We start from the raw sequence: 22985 nt of genomic DNA, 5'->3' as shown, positions 1-22985 counted from the left end.
CGCTAGATGGCGCTGCCATAGGTCAAACGGATATCAACTGCGTTTTTTTAAATAGGAACCCACATTTTTATTAAATATTCGTGTAGTACGTAAAGAAATATGAATGTTTTAGTTGGACCACTTTTTTCGCCTTGTGATAGATGGCGCTGTAATAGTCACAAATTTATTGTTGTTGTTGTGGTCTTCAGGCGTGAGACTGGTTTGATGCAGCTCTCCATGCTACTCTATCCTGTGCAAGCTTCTTCATCTCCCAGTAACTACTGCAACCTACATCCTTCTGAATCTGCCTAGTGTATCCATCTCTTGGTCTCCCTCTACGATTTTTACCCTCCACGCTGCCCTCCAGTACTAAATTGGTGATCCCTTGATGCCTCAGAAAATGTCCTACCAACCGATCCCTTCTTCTAGTCAAATTGTGCCACAAACTTCTCTTCTCCCCAATCCTATTCAATACTTCCTCATTACTTATGTGATCTACCCATCTAATCCTCAGCATTCTTCTGTAGCACCACATTTCAAAAGCTTCTATTCTCTTCTTGTCCAAACTATTTATAGTCCATGTTTCACTTCCATACAAGGCTACACTCCATACAAATACTTTCAGAAACGACTTCCTGACATTTAAATCTATACTCGATGTTAACAAATTTCTCTTCTTCAGAAACGCTTTCCTTCCCATTGCCAGTCTACATTTTATATCATCCCTACTTCCACCATCATCAGTTATCTTGCTCCCCCAAATAGCAGAACTCCTTTACTACTTTAAGTGTCTCATTTCCTAATCTAATTCCCTCAGCATCACCGACATAATTCAACAACATTCCATTATCCGCGTTTTGCTTTTGTTGATGTTCATCTTATACCCTCCTTTCAAGACACTATCCATTCCGTTCAACTGCTCTTCCTAGTCCTTTGCTGTCTCTGACAGAATTACAATGTCATCGGCGAACCTCAAAGTTTTTATTTCTTCTCCATGGATTTTATTACCTACTCCGAATTTTTCTTTTGTTTCCTTTACTGCTTGCTCAATATAAAGATTGAATAACATCGGGGATAGGCTACAACCCTGTTTCACTCCCTTCCCAACCACAGCTTCCCTTTCATGCCCCTCGATTCTTATAACTGCCATCTCGTTTCTGTACAAATTGTAAATAGCCTTTCGCTCTCTGTATTTTACCCCTGCCACCTTCAGAATTTGAAAGAGAGCATTCCAGTCAATATTGTCAAAAGCTTTCTCTAAGTCTACAAATGCTAGAAACGTAGGTTTGCCCATCCTTAATCTAGCTTCTAAGATAAGTCGTAGGGTCAGTATTGTCTCACGTGTTCCAACATTTCTACGGAATCCAAACTGATCTTCCCCGAGGTCGGCTTCTACTAGTTTTTCCATTCTTCTGTAAAGAATTCGCGTTAGTATTTTGCAGCTGTGACTTATTAAACTGATAATTCGGTAATTTTCACATCTGTCAACACCTGCTTTCTTTGGGATTGGAATTATTATATTCTTCTTGAAGTCTGAGGGTATTTCGTCTGTTTCATACATCTTGCTCACCAGATGGTAGAGTTTTGTCAGGACTGGCTCTCCCAAGGCCGTCATTAGTTCCAATGGAATGTTGTCTACTCCGGGGGCCTTGTTTCGACTCAGGTCTTACAGTGCTCTGTCAAACTCTTCACGAAGTATCGTATCTCCCATTTCATCTTCATCTACATCCTCTTCCATTTCCATAATATTGTCCTCAAGGACATCGCCCTTGTATAGACTCCTTCCACCTTTCTGCTTTTCCTTCTTTGCTTAGAACTGGGTTTCCATCTGAGCTCTTGATATTCATACAAGTGGTTCTCTTTTCTCCAAAGGTCTCTTTAATTTTCCTGTAGGCAGTATCTATCTTACCCCTAGTGAGATAAGTCTCTACATCCCTATATTTGTCCTCTAGCCATCCCTGCTTTGCCATTTTGCACTTCCTGTCGATCTCATTTTTGAGACGTTTGTATTCCTTTTTCCCTGCTTCATTTACTACATTTTTTATATTTTCTCCTTTCATCAATTAAATTCGATATATCTTTCGTTACCCAAGGATTTCTACTAGCCCTCGTCTTTTTACCTACTTGATCCTCTGCTGCCTTCCCTACTTCATCCCTCAAAGCTACCCATTCTTCTTCTACTGTATTTCTTTCCCCCATTCCTGTCAATTGTTCCCTTATGCTCTCCCTGAGACTCTGGTTTAGTCAGTTTATCCAGATCCCATCTCCTTAAATTCCCACCTTTTTGCACTTTCTTCAGTTTTAATCTACAGGTCATTACCAGTAGATTGTGGTCAGAGTGCACATCTGCCCTGGAAATGTGTTACAATTCAAAACCTGGTTCCTAAATCTCTGTCTTGCCATTATATAATCTATCTGAAACCTGTCAGTATCTCCAGGCTTCTTCCATGTATACAACCTTCTTTTATGATTCTTGAACCAAGTGTTAGCTATGATTAAGTTGTGCTCTGCGCAAAATTCTACCAGGCGGCTTCCTCTTTCATTTCTTAGCCCCAATCCATATTCACCTACTACGTTTCCTTCTCTCCCTTTTCCTAATACCGAATTCCAGTCACCCATGACTATTAAATTTTCGTCACCTTTCACTATCTGAATAATTTCTTTTGTGTCATCATACATTTCTTCAATTTCTTCGTCATCTGCAGAGCTAGGTGGCATATAAACTTGTACTACTGTAGTAGACGTGGGATTCGTGTCTATCTTGGCCACAATAATGCGTTCACTGTGCTGTTTGTAGTAGCTTACCCGCATTCCTATTGCTTTATTCATTATTAAACCTACTCCTGCACTACCCCTATTTGATTTTGTGTTTATAGCCCTGTAGTCACCTGACGAGAAGTCTTGTTCCTCCTGCCACCGAACTTCACTAATTCCCACTATATCTAACTTTAACCTATCCATTTCCCTTATTAAATTTTCTAACCTACCTGCCCGATTAAGGGATCTGACATTCCACGCTCCGATCCGTAGAAGGCCAGTTTTCTTTCTCCTGATAACGACATCCTCTTGAGTAGTCCCCGCCCGGAGATCCGAATGGGGGACTATTTTACCTCCGGAATATTTTACCCAAGAGGACGCCATCATCATTTAACCATACAGTAAAGCTGCATGCCCTCGGGAAAAATTACGGCCGTAGTTTCCCCTTGCTTTCAGCCGTTCGCAGTACCAGCACAGCAAGGCCGTTTTGGTTAGTGTTACAAGGCCAGACCAGTCAATCATCCAGACTGTTGCCCTTCCAACTACTGAAAGGCTGCTGCCCCTCTTCAGGAACCACACGTTTGTCTGGCCTCTCAACAGATACCCCTCCGTTGTGGTTGCACCTACGGTACGGCTATCTGTATCGCTGAGGCACGCAAGCCTCTACACCAACGGCAAGATGCAAGGTTCATGGGGGGAGGAGTCACAAACGTATGGCTCACAAATTTAGACGAACAGTTGGTAACAGGTAGGTTTTTTAAATTAAAATACAGAACGTAGGTACGTCTGTACATTTTATTTCGGTTGTTCCAATGTGATACATGTACCTTTGTGAACTTATCATTTCTGAGAACGCATCCTGTTACAGCGTGATTACCTGTAAATACCACATTAATGCAATAAATGCTCAAAATGATGTCCGTCAACTTCAATGCATTTGGCAATACGTGTAACGACATTCCTCTCAACAACGAGTAGTTCGCCTTCCGTAATGTTCGCACATGCATTGTCAATGCGCTGAGGCATGTTGTCAGGCGTTGTTGGTGGATCACGATAGCAAATATCCTCATCTTTCCCCAGAGAAAGAAATCCGGGAATGTCAGATCCGGTGAACGTGCGGGCCATAGTATGCTGCTTAGACGACCAATCCGCCTGTCATGAAATATGCTATTTAATACCGCTTCAACCGCACGCGAGCTATGTTCCGGACATCCATGATGTTGGAAGTACATCGTCATTCTGTCATGCAGTGAAACATGTTGTAGTAACATCGGTATAACATTACGTAGGAAATCAGCATACATTGCACCATTTAGATTCCCATCGGTAAAATGGGGGCCGATTATCCTTCCTCCCATAATGCCTCACCATACATTAACCCGCCAAGCCGGCCGGTGTGGCCGAGCGGTTCTAGGCGCAACGGTCTGGAACCGCGCGACCGCTACGATCGCAGGTTCGAATCCTGCCTCGGGCATGGATGTGTGTGATGTCCTTAGGTTAGTTAGGTTTAAGTAGTTCTAAGTTCTAGGGGACTGATGACCTCAGCAGATAAGTCCCATAGTGCTCAGAGCCATTTAACCCGCCAAGGTCGCTGATGTTCCGCTTGTCGCAGCCATCGTGGGTTTTCCGTTGCCCATAGTGCATATTATGCCGGTTTACGTTACCGCTGTTGGTGAATCACGCTTCGTCGCTAAACAGAACGCGTGCAAAAAATCTGTCATCATCCCGTAATTTCTCTTGTGCCCAGTGGCAGAACTGAACTCGACGTTCAAAGTCGTCGCCATGCAATTCCTGGTGCATAGCAATATGGTACGGGTGCAATCAATGTTGATGAAGCATTCTCATCACCGACCTTTTTGAGATTCCCGATTCCCGCGCAATTTGTCTGCTACTGATGTGCAGATTAGCCGCGACAGCAGCTACAACACCTACTTCGGCATCATCATTTGTTGCAGGTCGTGGTTGACGTTTCACATGTGGCTGAACACTTCCTGTCTCCTTAAAGAACTTGGATGATGTCGTCCAGGATACCGAGCAGCATACATAGCAGACGCCCGTTGGACATTTTGATCACAATAGCCATACATCAACACGATATCGACCTTTTCCGCAATTTGTAAACTGTCCATTTTAACACGGGTAATGTATCACGAAGCAAATACCGTCCTCACTAGCGGAATGTTACGTGATACCACGCACTTATACGTTTGTGACTATTACAGCGCCATCTATCACAAAGCGAAGAAAGTGGTCCAAGTAAAACATTCATATTTCTTTACGTACTACACGAATATGTAATAAAAAATGGGGTTCCTATTCTAAAAAAAGCAGTTGATATTCGTTTGACCTATGGCAGCGCCATCTAGCTGGTCAACCATACCGCCATCTGGTTTCCCCCTTCAAGCTAGGCGAGTTTCGTTCTTTGTAGTTTTTTAGTTTGATGCTTATTTCGTGAGATATTTGGCCCGGTCACGATCAATGGGCCACCCTGTATACTCCCATCGGATTCGCGCTTCTTTGCATATGCGCTGCAGCAACGCACTGAAATGGAAACTTTTCGATCGCCCGTTATATGAAGAACACGGCCACGCTGTACCGTACGTAGACTTAGCTATACTTCATCTGCGGGCCCAAATACGGAAAAAAAATTAATAATTTATGCGCTCGACGAGAGACAAAAATGCTGAAATATCAAAGTCGGAAAGGTGTTTGGACCTTCTTATACAATATGCTTCTTAAACTAAGTAGGGTGCAACTGTGCACAACATCCAGCCATAAAGTTACGAATTCTGTGCTCCAGTTGCATATCCACACATAACGTGCCAAAGTAGGGAGACGAAGACCTTTTCGGTTGAGTCCTGGTATGTTAATATTTGGTTCCATCGACTAATTTGATACAGGTTTTGTATATAAGTATGTATATTAATAATATAAAAATGCATTTGGATGTAATAACGAAATATGTTGACATTTAAGATCAGCAGTAATATGTCTTCAAAACAAGTATTTAGTGCATACCATCAAGCACTTAACGCAATATGCTTTGTGTACTTCGTGTCAAATTTTGTTTCTTGGAGCAGGACTCTTTCTCAAAGTCAACTATTCCCTTGTATCGCAAATGAGACTATTACACTTTGTCCCCTCGAGGTTAAATTTCGGCCGATGCTCTTGCGTACTGTGATAATAGTTTAGAGAGCAAGGATTTGTTCACTTGGTGTACAATGAGGTGGAGCGAGAGGAACTGTGAATGTCGCGGATGGAGAAATGTCCTATGATGTATCACCTGTACGTTATTGGTGGAGGTCTGATACAGTAAGCACACGCTGTAAAAATGAAACCTCGTTGTGTGTGAAATAAGTTTCGTCAGACCTTATTACTGGAAACTTGATCAGTTCAGCTTCGCACTACCACCGTCTACGAACGGATATGCTGACTACATTTGGATCTACACGTGATCAAAGGCTTAACGGGGAACGAGAGGGTGACGGACGAAAATATTACTCAAATTCAGGGCTTTTTTTTCTCCGAACTGGAATATATTAGACAAATGGGGTTTGTTGAAATGAGTGAAGCATACATTGAAGTTTTTATTGATATTTTTTTATTGAAAAATATTAATATCTTCACTATGTAATTGGGATTTTCCCGAGGCAGCTCTGAAAGGATGTAGATCGACGGTTGACGCTGTAACTCCGGCCGTGGTTATCTGAAACATGAAATTAAGGTATCACCCTTATCCCTACAGATATAATTTTAGTTCATGGTAGGGATTTGCGAAAAAAAAGTGAAGTTATATATATTTGAAAAATGGCCATTTTTGGACCTTCTTTATTGGCCGAAAAAAATACTAAACATCAACATAAAAAAATCGGCTACGATGAACAGAAAAGAATTCGGTTTTCTTTAAGGGAGACCAAAAATCATTAAAACTGGATGAAAATTATAGCGTGGACGACGGCAACCATGGCGAAAAATATGGTTTTGAAAAAAAAAAAGCGTTTAAAGTTTGACAAGTATTTATCATATAAGAAAAAGGGACAAATCTTGAAACTTACGGGACATCATCGATGCCTGATCCATAAAAACTGTCACTCCGGTTAGTGGATGGCCGCTTTCTGACCCTTTGACCTGATAAGCACTTACACTAGTGGCCATTAAAATTGCTACACCAAGAAGAAATGCAGATGACAAACGGGTATTCATTGGACAAATATATTATACTAGAACTGACATGTGATTATATTTTCACGCAATTTGCGTGCACAGATCCTGAGAAATCAGTACCTAGAACAACCACCTCTGGCAGTAATAACGGCCCTGATACGCCTGGGCATTGAGTCAAACAGAGCTTGGATGCGTGTACAGGTACAGCTGCCCATGCAGCTTCAACACGGTACCACAGTTCATCAAGAGTAGTGACTGGCGTATTGGGCCGAGCCAGTTGCTTGGCCACCATTGACCAGACGTTTTCAATTGGTGAGACATCTAGAGAATGTGCTGGCCAGGGCAGCAGTCGAACATTTTCTGTATCCACAAAGGCCCGTACAGGACCTACAACATGCGGCCGTGATTTATCCTGCTGAAATGTAGGGTTCGCAGGGATCGAATGAAGGGTAGAGCCACGGGTCGTAACACATCTGAAATGTAACGTCCACTGTTCAAAGTGCCGTCAATTCGAACAAGAGGTGACCGAGACGTGTAACCAATGGCACCCCATACCATCACGCCGGGTGATACGCCAGTGTGGCGATGGCGAATACACGCTTCCAATGTGCGTTCACTGCGATATCGCCAAACACGGATGAGACCATCTTGATGCTGTAAACAGAACCTAGATTCATCCGAAAAAATGACGTTTTGCCATTCGTGCACCCAGGTTCAGTCGTCGAGTACACCATCGCAGGCGCTCCTGTCTGTGATGTAGCGTCAAGGGTAAACGCAGCCACGGTCTCCGAGCTGAGCTCATAGTCCATGCTGCTGCAAACGTCGTCGAACTGTTCGTGCAGATGGCTGATGTCTTGCAAATGTCCCCATCTGTTGACTCAGGGATCGAGGCATGTCTGCACGTTCCGTTACAGCCATGCGGATAAGATGCCTGTCATCTCGACTGTTAGTGATAGGAGGTCGTTGGGATCCAGCACGGCGTTCCGTATTACCCTCCTGAATCCCCCGATTCCATATTCTGCCAACAGTCATTGGATCTCGACCGATGCGAGCAGCTATGTCGCGATACGATAAACCACAATCGCGATAGGCTACAATCCGACCTTTATCAACGTCGGAAACGTGATGGTACGCATTTCTCCTCCTTACACGAGGCATCACAACAACGTTTCACCAGGCAACGCCGGTCAACTGCTGTTTGTGTATGAGAAATCGGTCGGAAACTTTCGTCATGCAAGCAGTTTGTAGGTGTCGCCACCGGCGCCAGCCTTTTGTGAATGCTCTGAAAAGCTAATCATTTGCATATCGCAGCATGTTCTTCCTGTCGGTTAAATTTGGCGTCTGTAGCACGTCATCTTCGTGGTGTAGCAATTTTAATGGCCAGTAGTGTATTTTCTTGCTCGAAGCCTTTTTCGTCGCTGAGCGCATCGCCGCTGGCGTCTCTATCTTAACAGAATCGGCGCATTTTGATTTGAAGGGCATCTGCCACGTGCATTAATGCGGTATGGCTTACACTAAATAGACTTACGGCCAAATGTGAAGGAATGTTGACAATTTCGCTTCGGATGGATGTTATTTTTGGATCGTATCTCCAAATGAGACTATTGAAACTTTCGTTCACAATTTGAGTAAAGCCACCCATACAGCGCTCCAGTACATCAGGTTTACTCAAATCAGTATAAATAGCGATGATGGCATCGATACCAACTTGTGGCCACCCGTTCTCCAAAGCTGAGGGGTGCCATGCACGCTCGGCTTCGAACGATTACAGAATCGTTTCTTCTTGGAGTTCGCGCATAATTTTTGGGGGAATAATTCTTCAATGTATGTACATTCAAATTCCGTAATAAAAAAAATTCGAATTTTTTCTTCAATCACCCTGTCGTTCCCAATGTACACTGGGTGGCACAAACCGCCGAACCGTCAGGCCACACGAGTCGCGGGGCGGTAGTGTGGGTTGCCTAACTCCCAGGCAAACATCTGTTGGATAGTTCTTTGAGAACATTTCTCGTGGAGATTATTAACGGTCTTGAAAAAATATTTTAAAATTTAATTAAAAACAGTCTCGACCATAGTAAAATGTTTATTATTTATTGCGAACGGTAACTAGTTTCGCTCGAAGTGTGTTTATCTTCAGACGATATTACACCACGATGGCAGGCGGCTGTGGTATTGTGGCTCCACGAACGTCAGCTGCTCGGCTGCCATTGAGCTGACGTTCGTGGGTCCACAACACCTGCTCCGTTCACCACCACCGCCTACCATCGTAGTGGAATATGGTCTGAAGATAAACACGCTTTGACCGAAACTGGTTACCATCGCTAATAAATATTTTAGCCTAATCAAGGCTGTTTAAATTCAATTTCAGAACCTCTGTCCACTTTCCAACAACCAGAAATTTATTAAATTAAAGCAGTGTTTTACCAGTTAGGCTACTATTATTTAGATATCTTCTTCGTTTCACAAGTGTTTTCGGCTATTTAAGCCATTATCGAGTGTTCATTAGTTGTTGTTTTGTTTATTTGTTTTCATGTGTTGTACGTGAGCAAAAACACGTGATACGCATTGGAAATTTGTTTTGTGACCAAACGAAAGTGTTTAATAATGCAAACCAACATGTGTGATTGTGAAAATACAACCTACGTTACGCAGTATCACGTCCTCTTGCATTGATGCATGCCTGTATTCGTCGTGGCATACTATCCACAAGTTCATCAAGGCACTGTTGGTCCAGACTGTCCCACACCTCAACGGCGATTCGGCATAGATCCCTCAGAGTGGTTGGTGGGTCACGTCGTCCATAAACAGCCCTTTTCAATCTATGCCAGGCATGTTCGATGATGTCTGGAGAACACGCTGGCCACTCTAGTCGGGCGACGTCATTATCCTGAAGGAAGTCATTCACAGTATGTGCAGGATGAGGACGCGAATTGTCGTCCATCAAGAGAAATGGCTCGCCAATATGCTGCCAATATGGTTGCACTATCGGTCGGAGGATGGCATTCACGTATCGTACAGCCATTACGGTGCCTTCCATGACCACCAGCGGCGTACGTCGGCCCCACATAATACCACCCAAAAACATCAGGGAACCTCCATCCTGCTGCACTCGCTGGATAGTGTGTCGAAGGTATTCAGCCTGACCGGGTTGCCTCCAAACACGTCTCCGACGATTGCCTGGTTGAAGGCATATGCGACACTCATCGGTGAAGAGAACGTGATGCCAATCCTGAGCGGTCCATTCGGCGTGTTGTTGGGCCCATCTGTACCGCGCTGCATGGTGTCGTGTCTGCAAAGAAGGACCTCGCCATGGACGCCGGTAGTGAAGTTGCGCATCATGCAGCGTATTGCGCACCGTTTGAGTCGTAACACAACGTCCTGTGGCTGCACGAAAAGCATTATTCAACATGGTGGCCTTGCTGTCAGGGTTCCTCCGAGCCATAATCCGTGGGTAGTGGTCATCCACTGCAGTCGTAGCCCTTGGGCGGCCTGTGCGAGGCATCTCATCGGCAGTTCCTGTGTCTGTGTATCTCCTCCAAGTCCGAACAACTTCGCTTTGGTTCACTCCGAGACGCCTGGACTCTTGGCTTGTTGAGAGCCCTTCCTGGAACAAATAACAATGCGGACGTGATCGAAGCGCGGTATTGACCGTCTAGGCATGGTTGAACTACAGACAACACGAGCCGTGTACCTCCCTCCATCTAATAGGCGCTGCTCATGTACGGTTGTTAGAATCTTTGGGTGGGTTTAGGGACATCTCTGAACAGTCAAAGGGACTGTGTCTGTGACACAATATCCACAGTCAACGTCTATCTTTAGGAGTTCTGGGAATCGGGGTGATACAAAACATTTTTTGATGTGTAAGTATTATGACATGAATGGCCGGCAGACCCCAAAAGGTAGGTTCAGCCGCCTGATTGATAAGGTTTTTCCTATCATTCACGCTAGCAGGCACCTTCACTTCGCAGAGCTGTGAGACTCACAGGTACATTTTCCATTCGATGTACACTACTGGCCATTAAAATTGCTTCACCACGAAGATGACGTGCTACAGACGCCAAATTTAACCGACAGGAAGAAGATGCTGTAACATGCAAATGATTAGCTTTTCAGAGCAGTCACACGCGGTTGGCGCCGGTGGCGACACCTACAACGTGCTGACTGAGGAAAGTTTGCAATCGATTTGTCATACACAAATAGCAGTTGACCGGCGTTGCCTGGTGAAACGTTGTTGTGATGCCTCGTGTAAGGAGGAGAAATGCGTACCGTCACGTTACCGACTTTGATAAAGATCGGATTGTGGCCTATCGTGATTGCGGTTTATCGTATCGCGACTTTGTGCTCGCGTTGGTCGAGATTCAATGACTGTTAGCAGAATATGGAATCGGTGGGTTCAGGAGGGTAACACGGAACGCCGTGCTGGATCCCAACGGCCTCGTATCACTAGCAGTCGAGATGACAGGCATGTTATCCGCATGGCTGTAACGGATCGTGCAACCACGTCTCGATCCCTGATTCAACAGATGGGGACGTTTGCAAGACAACAACCATCTGCACGAACAGTTCGACGACGTTTGGAGCAGCATGGACTATCAGCTCGGAGACCGTGGCTGCGGTTACCCTCGACGCTGCATCAAGACAGGAGCGCCTGCGATGGTGTACTCAACGACTGGGTGCAAGAATGGCAAAACGTCATTTTTTCGGATGAATCCAGGTTCTGTTTACAGCATCATGATGGTCGCATCCGTGTTTGGCGACATCGCGGTGAACGCACATTGGAAGCGTGTATTCGTCATCGCCATACTGGCGTATCACCTGGCGTGATGGTATGGGGTGCCATTGGTTACACGTCTCGGTCACCTCTTGTTCGCATTGACGGCACTTTGAACAGTGGACGTTACATTTCAGATGGGTTACGACTCTTGCTCTACCCTTCATTCGATCCCTGGGAATCCCTACATTTCAGCAGGATAATGCACGACCGCATGTCGCAGGTCCTGTATAGGCCTTTGTGGATACAGAAAATGTTCGACTGTTGCCCTGGCCAGCACATTCTCCAGATCTCTCACTAACTGAAAACGTCTGGTCAATGGTGGCCCAGCAATTGGCTCGTCACAATACGCCAGTCACTACTCTTCATGAACTGTGGTATCGTGTTGAAGCTGCATGGGCAGCTGTACCTGTACACGCCATCCAAGCTCTGTTTGACTCAATGCCCAGGCGCATCAGGGCCGTTATTACGGCCAGAGGTGGTTGTTCTGGGTACTGATTTCTCAGGATCTATGAACCCAAATTGCGTGAAAATGTAATCACATCTCAGTTCTAGTATAATATATTTGTCCAATGGATACCCGTTTAGCATCTGCATTTCTTCTTGGTGTAGCAATTGTAATGGTCAGTAGTGCACTATGACTCTGAGATACGTCATTCTGTGGTGGCGGGGGTGACACGACGAGCCCCAGACAGCACACGTGCGAGACCGGCGCGGACGTCCACCCCTTCCCAGGATATAAACGACCAGCTACAACAGTTGAGGACCAACTTCTCCCAGGAGAGGAAACAACAGCCTTATGACACCCATCCCAACACCATCAGTGTATGCTTCCAGGCCAAACGGGGTGCAACGTCATACTCGTACGTGGCCACATACTACCAGATCCTTTGTACATCTGACTCGATTTTGTAATAATGGTTGAAATGGCTCTGAGCACTATGGGACTTAACTGCTAAGGTCATCAGTCCCCTAGAACTTAGAACGAATTAAACCTAACCTAAGGACATCACACACATCCATGCCCGAGGCAGGATTCGAACCTGCGACCGTAGCGGTCGCGCGCTTCCAGACTGTAGCGCCTAGAACCGCTCGGCCACCCCGGCCGCCGATTTTGTTATCACTGCAATAATATGACATACGCTTTCAGCCTATCAGGTATCATTTCGTTCACTCCTCCCTACCTGGGTGCTTCACTTTTCTTGCCAATCAGTGAATATACGAGGCCTGCTCAAAAAATTCCGGAACATTCGTAATTTCGCGCCAGTGGGGTTTTGGAGCGAAATGCGGTTGGCATCCCTGTACACGCCGGCGTTTAATGTGTGACTGCCGTAAGTTTCATTGTTGCCTGCCTGTTAGTTATTGTTCAGTGCTGTATTGAGTAGACCGTTGTGTCGCACAGTTTGCGAATTTCGAGATGGCAGAGTAGAGGATCGACGCGTGTGCATTAAATTTTACGTGAAACTCAAGAAAACCTTTACAGAGACACACCAAATAATGCAGGAAACCTACGTTGATGAGTGCTTAAGCTGTACTCTGTATTACGAACGGTTCACACGGTTAAAAATGGCCGGACGTACGTTAAAGACGACCCACGTTCAGGACGTCCTTCGACTTCTGCAAACAACGCTTGTGTCAGGAACGTCAACGAAACTGTGCGTGCCATTCGAAGATTGACTATCCGAGAGATTGCAGAAGAATGTGACATTTCAGTTGGATCGTTTCACCACGACTGACGAGTTAAGACTAGAATGACCTTTGAATCGCAACCTGTGAAGAGCTTTACCAGGTGTACCGGTATGAAATGAGCGTTTTTTTTTTTTTGTGAAAATGAAACACTAATTTTGAATTGAAAAGTAAAAACATTTTATTTAAAGTACTGACCATTGCATTTTATACATTTTGACCACCTTTCTGGCAATTTGTGGACACCACGCCAATAGAAATGTTCGTCTTTTGAAGCAAACTAATCAGACACCCAATTTTCGACTTCTTCGTAGGAATCGAAGTGTTCCTCAGCCAATGCGTGTCCCATTGATGAAAACAAATGGTATTCGGAAGGGGCCAAGTCTGGTGAATACGGCGGGTGGGGTAGCAGCTCCCAGCCAAGTGTTTTGATTTATCCTGAACCAGTTTTGCTTTGTGTGCAGGTGCACTGTCGTGTAAACAAATTACTTTGCCATGTCTTCTTGCCGAATCGATCTGGTTTCGCAGTCGATGTTGATGGTTGTCCCGGATTAACCCATGATTTTTCCCTTTTAGGGTTCTTAAAATAAATCCATTTTTCATCGCCAGTAACAATTCGATGCAAAATTGATTTTCTTTCATGTCTTTGAAGCAAAATTTAACAAATGGTTTTTCGGTTTTCCATCTGCCTTTCATTCAATTCATGTGGCACCCATTTTCCACACTTTTGGATCTTTCCCATAGCTTTCAAACGGTCAGAAATTGTTTGCTGTGCAACATTTAGCATTGCCGCCATTTGCTTCAGACTCAAAGTATCATCTTCATCCAATATTGCTTGCAATTCGGCGTCTTCGAACTTTTTTGGTGGTCTTCCACGTTCTTCATTTCTTACATCAAAATCATTATTTCCGAACCGTTGAAACCATCTTTTGCATGTTACTTCTGATAGAGCATGATCACCATATGCCTCGACAAGCATTCGATGCGACTCTGCAGCACTTTCTTTTCAAATGAAAACAATAAATTCATGCTTTCCGCAAATCATCACTTTCTGGTACAAAATTCGACATTGTTAACACGATGAAAACACATGATGTTGTTTGTTCCATGACATCATTCTAAATATCTTTGACAGATGTCATACCAACCAAACACAAAAAAATTAAGGCTCGTTCACAAAAAATGTTCACTGTCGACACATTTGTATCCTAACGCTCATTTCATACCGGTACACCTGGTAGGATCGCGCAAATGAGAACGAGATGTTCCTTAAGAGAATCACAGCTGGTGATGAGTCGTGGGTCTATGATTATGATGTCGAGACCAAGATTCAGTCTTCACAATGGGTCGGGAAGGGTTCTCCAAAACCAAAAAAAAGCTCGTCAGGTCAGTTCAGACGTCACAGCCACGCTGATAACTTTTTTGTGACTTTGAACTATTAATAAATTAGTTGCTCATGAATTGTGTCACAGTGAGAAACTACTAATCGATGGTATTATTGGGACGCGTTGCGATGCCCGCGAGAAAATGTAAAAGGGAACGGCCTGAAATATGGCGAGACAAAGACTGCTTTCCGGAAGTGGAAACGGCGTTGGGAGCATTGTATCAATTGTGGAGATGAGTACTTCGAAGGAGACCATGCACTAAGGTGACCAGACGTCCGTATTAATCCGGACATGTCCTCCGTTTTAGCTCTTTGTCCGGGGTCCGGGCGGATTTTTACAGTTTCCAACTTTTTCGCAAAGTTGAGCGTAATACAGTTAAATTTACAATACGTCCCGTTCTATTGCTCTTGTCTTAAATACTTTATCTATTGGCACAGCCTTCGTGATAAACACGCAAGAAGGCGGTGTTAGTAGGCGGCACCAGGATCGTCGATGTTATCGTTGATCTACCTATAAGCGAATGCAAATATCGATTATTTAAAATTTTCGTTTCGTTTCGTATCTTCGCTTTGTATTGGCTTGGCTTCCTGTAGCGCACGTGTGATTTGTGAGCGTAATTTTTACACGTACGCAAAATATTTGGCTATGCCTAAACGAAAGAGAGCATTTTCTGATGTCCTTTGGTGCAAATATCCGGCTTTAAGAAAGGGAGAAATGAATTTGAGGCGGAATGTAAGATAAGTGGAGCTGGTTTGTACGTCTCAGTGGCCAATAAAGGTAAGAAATAACTCGACAGATTAACTGTCATGGTTTTATTTCATTGTTTCATAGTCATTCAGTTTATTTGTATTCGGAAGGTTAAAGTGCAATTTACATGTCGTCAGCTGCTGCTTGAATTGTAGATGTAGCTAGCGGTGCGTCGAATGAAGGGAGATAAATGGTCTTACGTTTTTCGCTTTGTAAACAATTCCGTGTTGTTGACATAACAAAACAATTGACGCCACACTGTCACCACAATCAATGTTTTTAATTCTTTTATATTGCTCAGTTAACCACCACCTGACCATCAGCAACAATTAACTACTAGTTTTACCGGTAATTCCCGGCAGTCACGTGACTTGTCCAAAGCTGACGGGTTGGATCCTCATCTGCAGTTGACCCGTGTGATGTGTCCTCTTTTTTTTCTTCCTTTGTCCTCCTTTTTGAAGCTGTTTGTCCTCCTTTTTAAATAATTGTATCTGGTCAACCTACCATGCACAATAAGTAAGAGGTTAGCGTAGAAAAATTCTGCGGACAAAGTTCCGGAATTTTTTGAACAGACCTCATATGTTGCGAAAAGCAATGGTCCTATAACACTCTCTTGGAATACGTTCGAACTTACTTTCTCTCCGTTACGAATAACGCGCTATGTCGTATGCAGGGGAGCTGCTGTGAAGTTTGGAAAGTAGGAGACGAAGTGCTGGCAGGGGCAAAGCTTTGAAGGTGGGTCGAGAGTCGTGCCTGAATAACTCAGCCAGTAAGAGCACTGCACTCGAATTGCAAGGACCAGTCCGGCAGGAAGTTTGGCGACAGCGCACACTCCGCTACAGGCCGAAAGACTCGCTCTGAAGTAAGGGCGCCGGCAGAATACTGTGCGACGGTTCCCCGCCTGCACAGAAGCTGGGCTACCCCATTGCGGACAGCTCTTGTCAATGTAGCACCTGTCTCCCGTGGAGCAGGTAAATAAAATTATTGCAAAAACTGTGTCTTATTAGATTTTCATAATAGTCAACAGACTAAGGACGTGCACGATATTTTCTAGTTTTCACTTATAGCTTTTGATTCAGTCGTTTGAGAACCTCAGTACCATGCGTTGGTCCATACTCCACCGTCCCTAAACGTTTGTATCATTATCGTAGAAATGTACTGTGCGTAAACTGCTTTGTTCGTGCTGTCCGTAATGGAGCATCTTTCCATTTTCTTCACCGTGAAAATCCTTCTGATTTCGCACTTTATTGTCATATGAGTTCTATTTGTATTTCTGGTTCTTGGAAATTACTTCTTTGTATAGTTCTCTGTGAAATTACAATGAAATGAATACCCTTAGCTGCTTACAGGCGTTGATATAAATTAACGGGGACAGTTGAAAATGTGTGCCCTGACCGGGACTCGAGCCCAAGATCTCCTGATTACATGGCAGACGCTCTATCCATCTGAGCCACCGAGGGCACAGAGGATAGGATAGGGACTTCTCTCTGGCAAGCCTCCCGTGAGACCCCCATTCGCAACTTATTTTCCCGCACTATATTCATAGTGCCCCTGCCCGCCATATTCATTACTCGCGGCTTTACCGCGGATTCCCGTAAGAGTTTGGGCACTGTTTGTGCATCCGCACAGAAGAAGATGGTCAAATGGCCGGTGAGCCGTAACTATACATACAAGAACATATTTTTCGGACATCTCCGAAAGTACATACATCATCTTCATATATACACTCCTGGAAATTGAAATAAGAACACCGTGAATTCATTGTCCCAGGAAGGGGAAACTTTATTGACACATTCCTGGGGTCAGATACATCACATGATCACACTGACAGAACCACAGGCACATAGACACAGGCAACAGAGCATGCACAATGTCGGCACTAGTACAGTGTATATCCACCTTTCGCAGCAATGCAGGCTGCTATTCTCCCATGGAGACGATCGTAGAGATGCTGGATGTAGTCCTGTGGAACGGCTTGCCATGCCATTTCCACCTGGCGCCTCAGTTGGACCAGCGTTCGTGCTGGACGTGCAGACCGCGTGAGACGACGCTTCATCCAGTCCCAAACATGCTCAATGGGGGACAGATCCGGAGATCTTGCTGGCCAGGGTAGTTGACTTACACCTTCTAGAGCACGTTGGGTGGCACGGGATACATGTGGACGTGCATTGTCCTGTTGTAACAGCAAGTTCCCTTGCCGGTCTAGGAATGGTAAAACGATGGTTTCGATGACGGTTTGGATGTACCGTGCACTATTCAGTGTTCCCTCGACGATCACCAGTGGTGTACGGCCAGTGTAGGAGATCGCTCCCCACACCATGATGCCGGGTGTTGGCCCTGTGTGCCTCGGTCGTATGCAGTCCTGATTGTGGCGCTCACCTGCACGGCGCTAAACACGCATACGACCATCATTGGCACCAAGGCAGAAGCGACTCTCTTCGCTGAAGACGACACGTCTCCATTCGTCCCTCCATTCACGCCTGTCGCGACACCACTGGAGGCGGGGTGCACGATGTTGGGGCGTGAGCGGAAGACGGCCTAACGGTGCGCGGGACCGTAGCCCAGCTTCATGGAGACGGTTGCGAATGGTCCTCGCCGATACCCCAGGAGCAACAGTGTCCCTAATTTGCTGGGAAGTGGCGGTGCGGTCCCCTACGGCACTGCGTAGGATCCTACGGTCTTGGCGTGCATCCGTGCGTCGCTGCGGTCCGGTCCCAGGTCGACGGGCACGTGCACCTTCCGCCGACCACTGGCGACAACATCGATGTACTGTGGAGACCTCACGCCCCACGTGTTGAGCAATTCGGCGGTACGTCCACCCGGCCTCCCGCATGCCCACTATACGCCCTCGCTCAAAGTCCGTCAACTGCACATACGGTTCACGTCCACGCTGTCGCGGCATGCTACCAGTGTTAAAGACTGCGATGGAGCTCCGTATGCCACGGCAAACTGGCTGACATTGACGGCGGCGGTGCACAAATGCTGCGCAGCTAGCGCCATTCGACGGCCAACACCGCGGTTCCTGGTGTGTCCGCTGTGCCCTGCGTGTGATCATTGCTTGTACAGCCCTGTCGCAGTGTCCGGAGCAAGTATGGTGGGTCTGACACACCGGTGTCAATGTGTTCTTTTTTCCATTTCCAGGAGTATATACTCACGAATCCAGTCGCACAACTGAGACGATACCCCACAGGCCCGAAGCTTGATTAGAAGTCGCTTGTGAGGAACGGTGTCAAAAGCTTTCCGGAAATCTAGAAATACGGAATCAACTTGAGATCCCCTGTCGATAGCAGCCATTACTTCGTGCGAATAAAGAGCTAGCTGCGTTGCACAAGAACGATGTTTTCTGAAACCATGCTGATTACGTATCAATAGATCGTTCCCTTCGAGGTGGTTCATAATATTTGAATACAATATATGCTCCAAAACCCTACTGAAAACCGACGTCAATGGTATAGGTCTGTAGTTCGATGGATTACTCCTACTACCCTTCTTAAACACTGGTGTGACCTGTGCAATTGTCCAATCTGTAGGTACAGATCTATCGGTGAGCGAGCGGTTGTATATGATGGCTAAGTAGGGAACTATTGTATCAGCCTAATCTGAAAGGAACCTAATCGGTATACAATCTGGACCTGAAGACTTGCCCGTATCAAGCGATCCGAGTTGCTTCGCAACCCCAAAGGCATCTACTTCTAAGAAACTCATGCTAGCAGCTGTTCGTGTTTCAAATTCTGGAATATTCCATTCGTCTTCCCTGGTGAAGGAATTTCGGAAAATGCGTTCAATAACTCCGCTTTAGCGGCACAGTCGTCGGTAACAGTACCATCGGCACTGCGTAGCGAAGGTATTGACTGCGTCTTGCCGCTTGTGTACTTTACATACGACCAGAATTTCTTCGGATTTTCTACCAAATTTCGAGACAATGTTTCGTTGTGGAACCTATTAAAGGTATCTCGCACTGAAGTCCGTGCCAAATTTCGCGCGTCAATGAAGGAATAAAGCAGGCAAACGTCACAAAGTGTTTCAAACATTCTCCAGAATGTTCTGAAGAAGAGAAAAGTATATGCTACTTTGTCCCGCACACCTTGACTTCCGAACAAGGGACAAGACCCCTGTATGCCTCCCGCGACTTGATCGAAATGCAAAACGCGGACAATTCTTTTCTGGAAGAAAATCATCACGTGTGATCATCCTTGGAGTTATGAATACGAACCTACCACAAAACGACGAAGCGCTTAAAATGACTTGAAGTTTGAACGCTTTGACGACATTACCGACATTCAAGTCAGTATGACCCGCGAAACGAACAAAATTCCAAAGAAGAAATTTTATGACAGTTTCACATGGTTGTATGAACGGTCTGTACGTTGCACTAAAATGGGGACAGGACTGGGTAGAAACGTGAAGCATTAAAACAGCCATCTCAATCTTTCTTCATTATTGTATTAATCCAGCCTTGAACTCTTTGGAGTGACAGGGTAGACGATATTTTTAATACTTTGCTGGTAAATATCTCCAAGGTGTTTGAACTTGTATATTTCTTTACATTTTTGCTTTACAAATGACTGCAATGTCTACTTCCTCTCCGTTTTTCGCTTCACTCTTTAAAAGTTTTACTTGTGATTCTCTTGGAGTATTCTAAGGTATTGTGCGAAGTCTACACAGTCTATGTAAATTCTATTCGATGTACTAATTTCTTTGTTTTAATGCAGACAGTTACAGTTTGCTTACGTTTTTTTTTCTTTCTCTTTGTAGGGTGTCTACGATGTTATGTGGAAGCTATGGGGCAAAGGAAAACCGAGCGCCAAGTTTGAGTGCTGCTTCATAGTGCAGATTAAGATAACCTCTCCCAAGGCAGGCTGAAGAAACATCGCAGGAATGAAGCAGGACCACCTCACAGTCTTCTCTCTTATCCTTCTGCCGACGTTAACATTAGTTCTAATCTAGGTCTTACACATTTTAGTTTTAAGGATGATCAACGTGCGGCGTCCCCTGTAAGAGTAGTTGTCTAAAGTCTGTTTGTGGAAACACATATTTCTCATTAAAGTGAGAATGAACTTATAAGTTTCCCCTAAGAAGTAAGTTGAGTAGATGCAAAGAAATCTTTGCTTTCCTTCAGTGGCTGTAAAACACTTTTGGGAACATTAATAAAGTTGTTGAAAACTACCTTTTTAGCTGACGCCACTTCGGCGACTTGCGAGTCAATGATGATGAAGACACACAACACCCAGTCATCTCATTCGCACAGACGAAGGTCAATGGCCTGGTAGCCTTTAACTATATATGAAGATAGTAACTGTTCCCGAAAGAACAGATACCATTGAAGACTGTGCATCTTCTCTAGAATAAATGATAATTAATTAAAACCCTCAGCTGCGAATGCGTACAGGTTTCCCGAACTCTTACGGGAATCGTCACCTTAGTTGCCGCAATGAGTAGATGGGAAAATATCTATTAGGAACATTACGTATGTAGATTGTGGACAGTTGGGAATGTGGGTCTCACGGGAAGCGTGCAACGGATAAGTCCCTGCAGTCGCACTGTTCATCTGTGTCCTCGGTGGCTCAACTGGATAGAGCGTCTGCCATGTAAGCCGGAGATCCCGGGTTCGAGTCCCGCTCGGGGCACACGTTTACAGCTGTCTCCATCGAGGTATATCAACAACACCTGTCGGCAGCTGAGGGTTTCAATTATAACTGCTGCACAGTCTTCAATGGTATCTGTTCTTTTGGGAACAGTCACTATCTTCACAAAATAATTGTATTAAAAAACTGTTTTTTGTACCTGATGTAGCTCTTATTCTGAAATATCCGCGAAACCATTAAAAAATTCCCAACAACGTTATTCTTTCAAAACAAGGCAATAGCCCATTTTTAAAAGATCTTCATGAATATCTATTTTAACACAGTTCTTGGGCTCTTGTTGGTAACACAAGCGCTCGTCTCTGCTAATAACACAAGACGCTCTTCATATTTTCTGAGTACCGTAACAAAATCATTTTGCTTTTTTTTTTTTCACAGCTTCGTCCTAGTTTTGACGGTCTATCCACTGGGCCATCTTACCACTACCGTAAATCTGAGGGGGTTGGGATGGGGAGTTACACTTGTCAGATATTAATGAAAATTAAAAAAAAATATCTGTTATGATCGAGACCAAACAGTTTCCGAAAAATACCGGTTATTCAGAACTAAAATATCACCATCGGTTTTAACGAGTCGGTTTTTCGCATCGCGAACGTCACGTCCGCACTCTGTTTTTGAATGATTGTTCAGTCTTCTTCCGTCCGGTGACGTTATGCGAAAGAGTGGAAGGGGGGGGGGGTGCTGTTTGTGGTTGCCTTGGCGTGGACCAGCTTTCGGCACTCGGCAGCCAGGGGTACAGCCGGTGCGAGGAGATGGCGCGGTCGCAAGCTCAGAGCATACAGCTACTTCCTACCTCCTCGCGTCGGCTGTATCCCTGGCAGCGGACGGGACGCACGCGCAATCTAAGTGCTGGCGCGGTCCGAGGGGGTCCGTGCCACACAGCCAATGAATGAATAATAGATCAGATTAGATTAATACGACACTTCGTAATGATGTGGAACGTGTCAGGTTAATAAAAGATGTCTGTACAAGATATTACATTACTCAAAATATTGCATGACACTAACGTTTAAGTTGTTGTTGGTTTTTTTTTTTTTTCCTCTTAATTTATATCTAAAAATTCAGCCAATGAGTAGAAGGAGTTGTCATCTAGAAATTCTTTTAATTTATTTTTAATTGTTAGTTGGCTATCTGTCAGGCTTTTGATGCTGTTTGGTAGGTGACCAAAGACTTTTGTGGCAGCATAATTTACCCCTTTCTGTGCCAAAGTCAGATTTAACCCTCCTGCTATGCACACTGCTATTACTTTTGAACTGGGTTGGATTATTAACAACAAATTTCATAAGTGTATATATATATATATATATATATATATATATATATATATATATATATATATATATATACTGTGAGGATCCCTAGATCCTTAAATAGATGTCTGCAGGATGACCGTGGGTGGGCTCCAGCAATTATTCTGATTACACGTTTTTGAGCAATGAATACTTTTCTACTCAACGATGAATTACCCCAGAATATGATGCCATACGAAAGCAGTGAATGAAAGTAGGCATAGTAAGCTAATTTACTGAGATTCTTATCACCAAAATTTGCAATAACCCTAATAGCATACGTAGCTGAACTCAGACGCTTCAGCAGACCATCAATGCGTTGCTTCCAGTTTAACCTCTCATCAATGGACACACCTAAAAATTTTGAAAATTATACCTTAGCTACAGACTTCTGTTCAAAGTCTATATTTATTACTGGAGTTGTGCCATTCACTGTACGGAACTGTATATACTGTGTTATATCAAAATTTAAAGAGTGTCCGTTTGCTGAGAACCACTTAATAATTTTGTGAAAAGCATCATTTACAATTACATCACTTAGTTCTTGGTTTTTGGATGTTATTAC

At 44.5% G+C, this 22985-nt stretch overlaps 1 protein-coding gene across 1 annotated transcript in view; it reads left to right on the top strand.

The window, feature by feature from the left end:
- The window catches only part of LOC126209817 (MD-2-related lipid-recognition protein-like), a 54507-nt gene extending 33939 nt beyond the window's left edge, over positions 1-20568 (top strand). Inside the window, exon 4 of the mRNA XM_049938950.1 lies at positions 20245-20568. Within this exon, the coding sequence (XP_049794907.1) occupies positions 20245-20352 (108 nt within the window). The 3' untranslated portion in view covers positions 20353-20568. The remainder of the gene's footprint in view (positions 1-20244) is intronic.
- Positions 20569-22985: the final 2417 nt, after the last annotated feature.

The sequence above is a fragment of the Schistocerca nitens genome, chromosome 10 (genome assembly GCF_023898315.1).
Source record: "Schistocerca nitens isolate TAMUIC-IGC-003100 chromosome 10, iqSchNite1.1, whole genome shotgun sequence".
Classification (NCBI taxonomy): Eukaryota; Metazoa; Arthropoda; class Insecta; order Orthoptera; family Acrididae; genus Schistocerca; species Schistocerca nitens.
The sequence above is the reverse complement of the archived record's forward strand: the minus strand, read 5'-3'. Positions and strand labels throughout refer to the sequence as shown.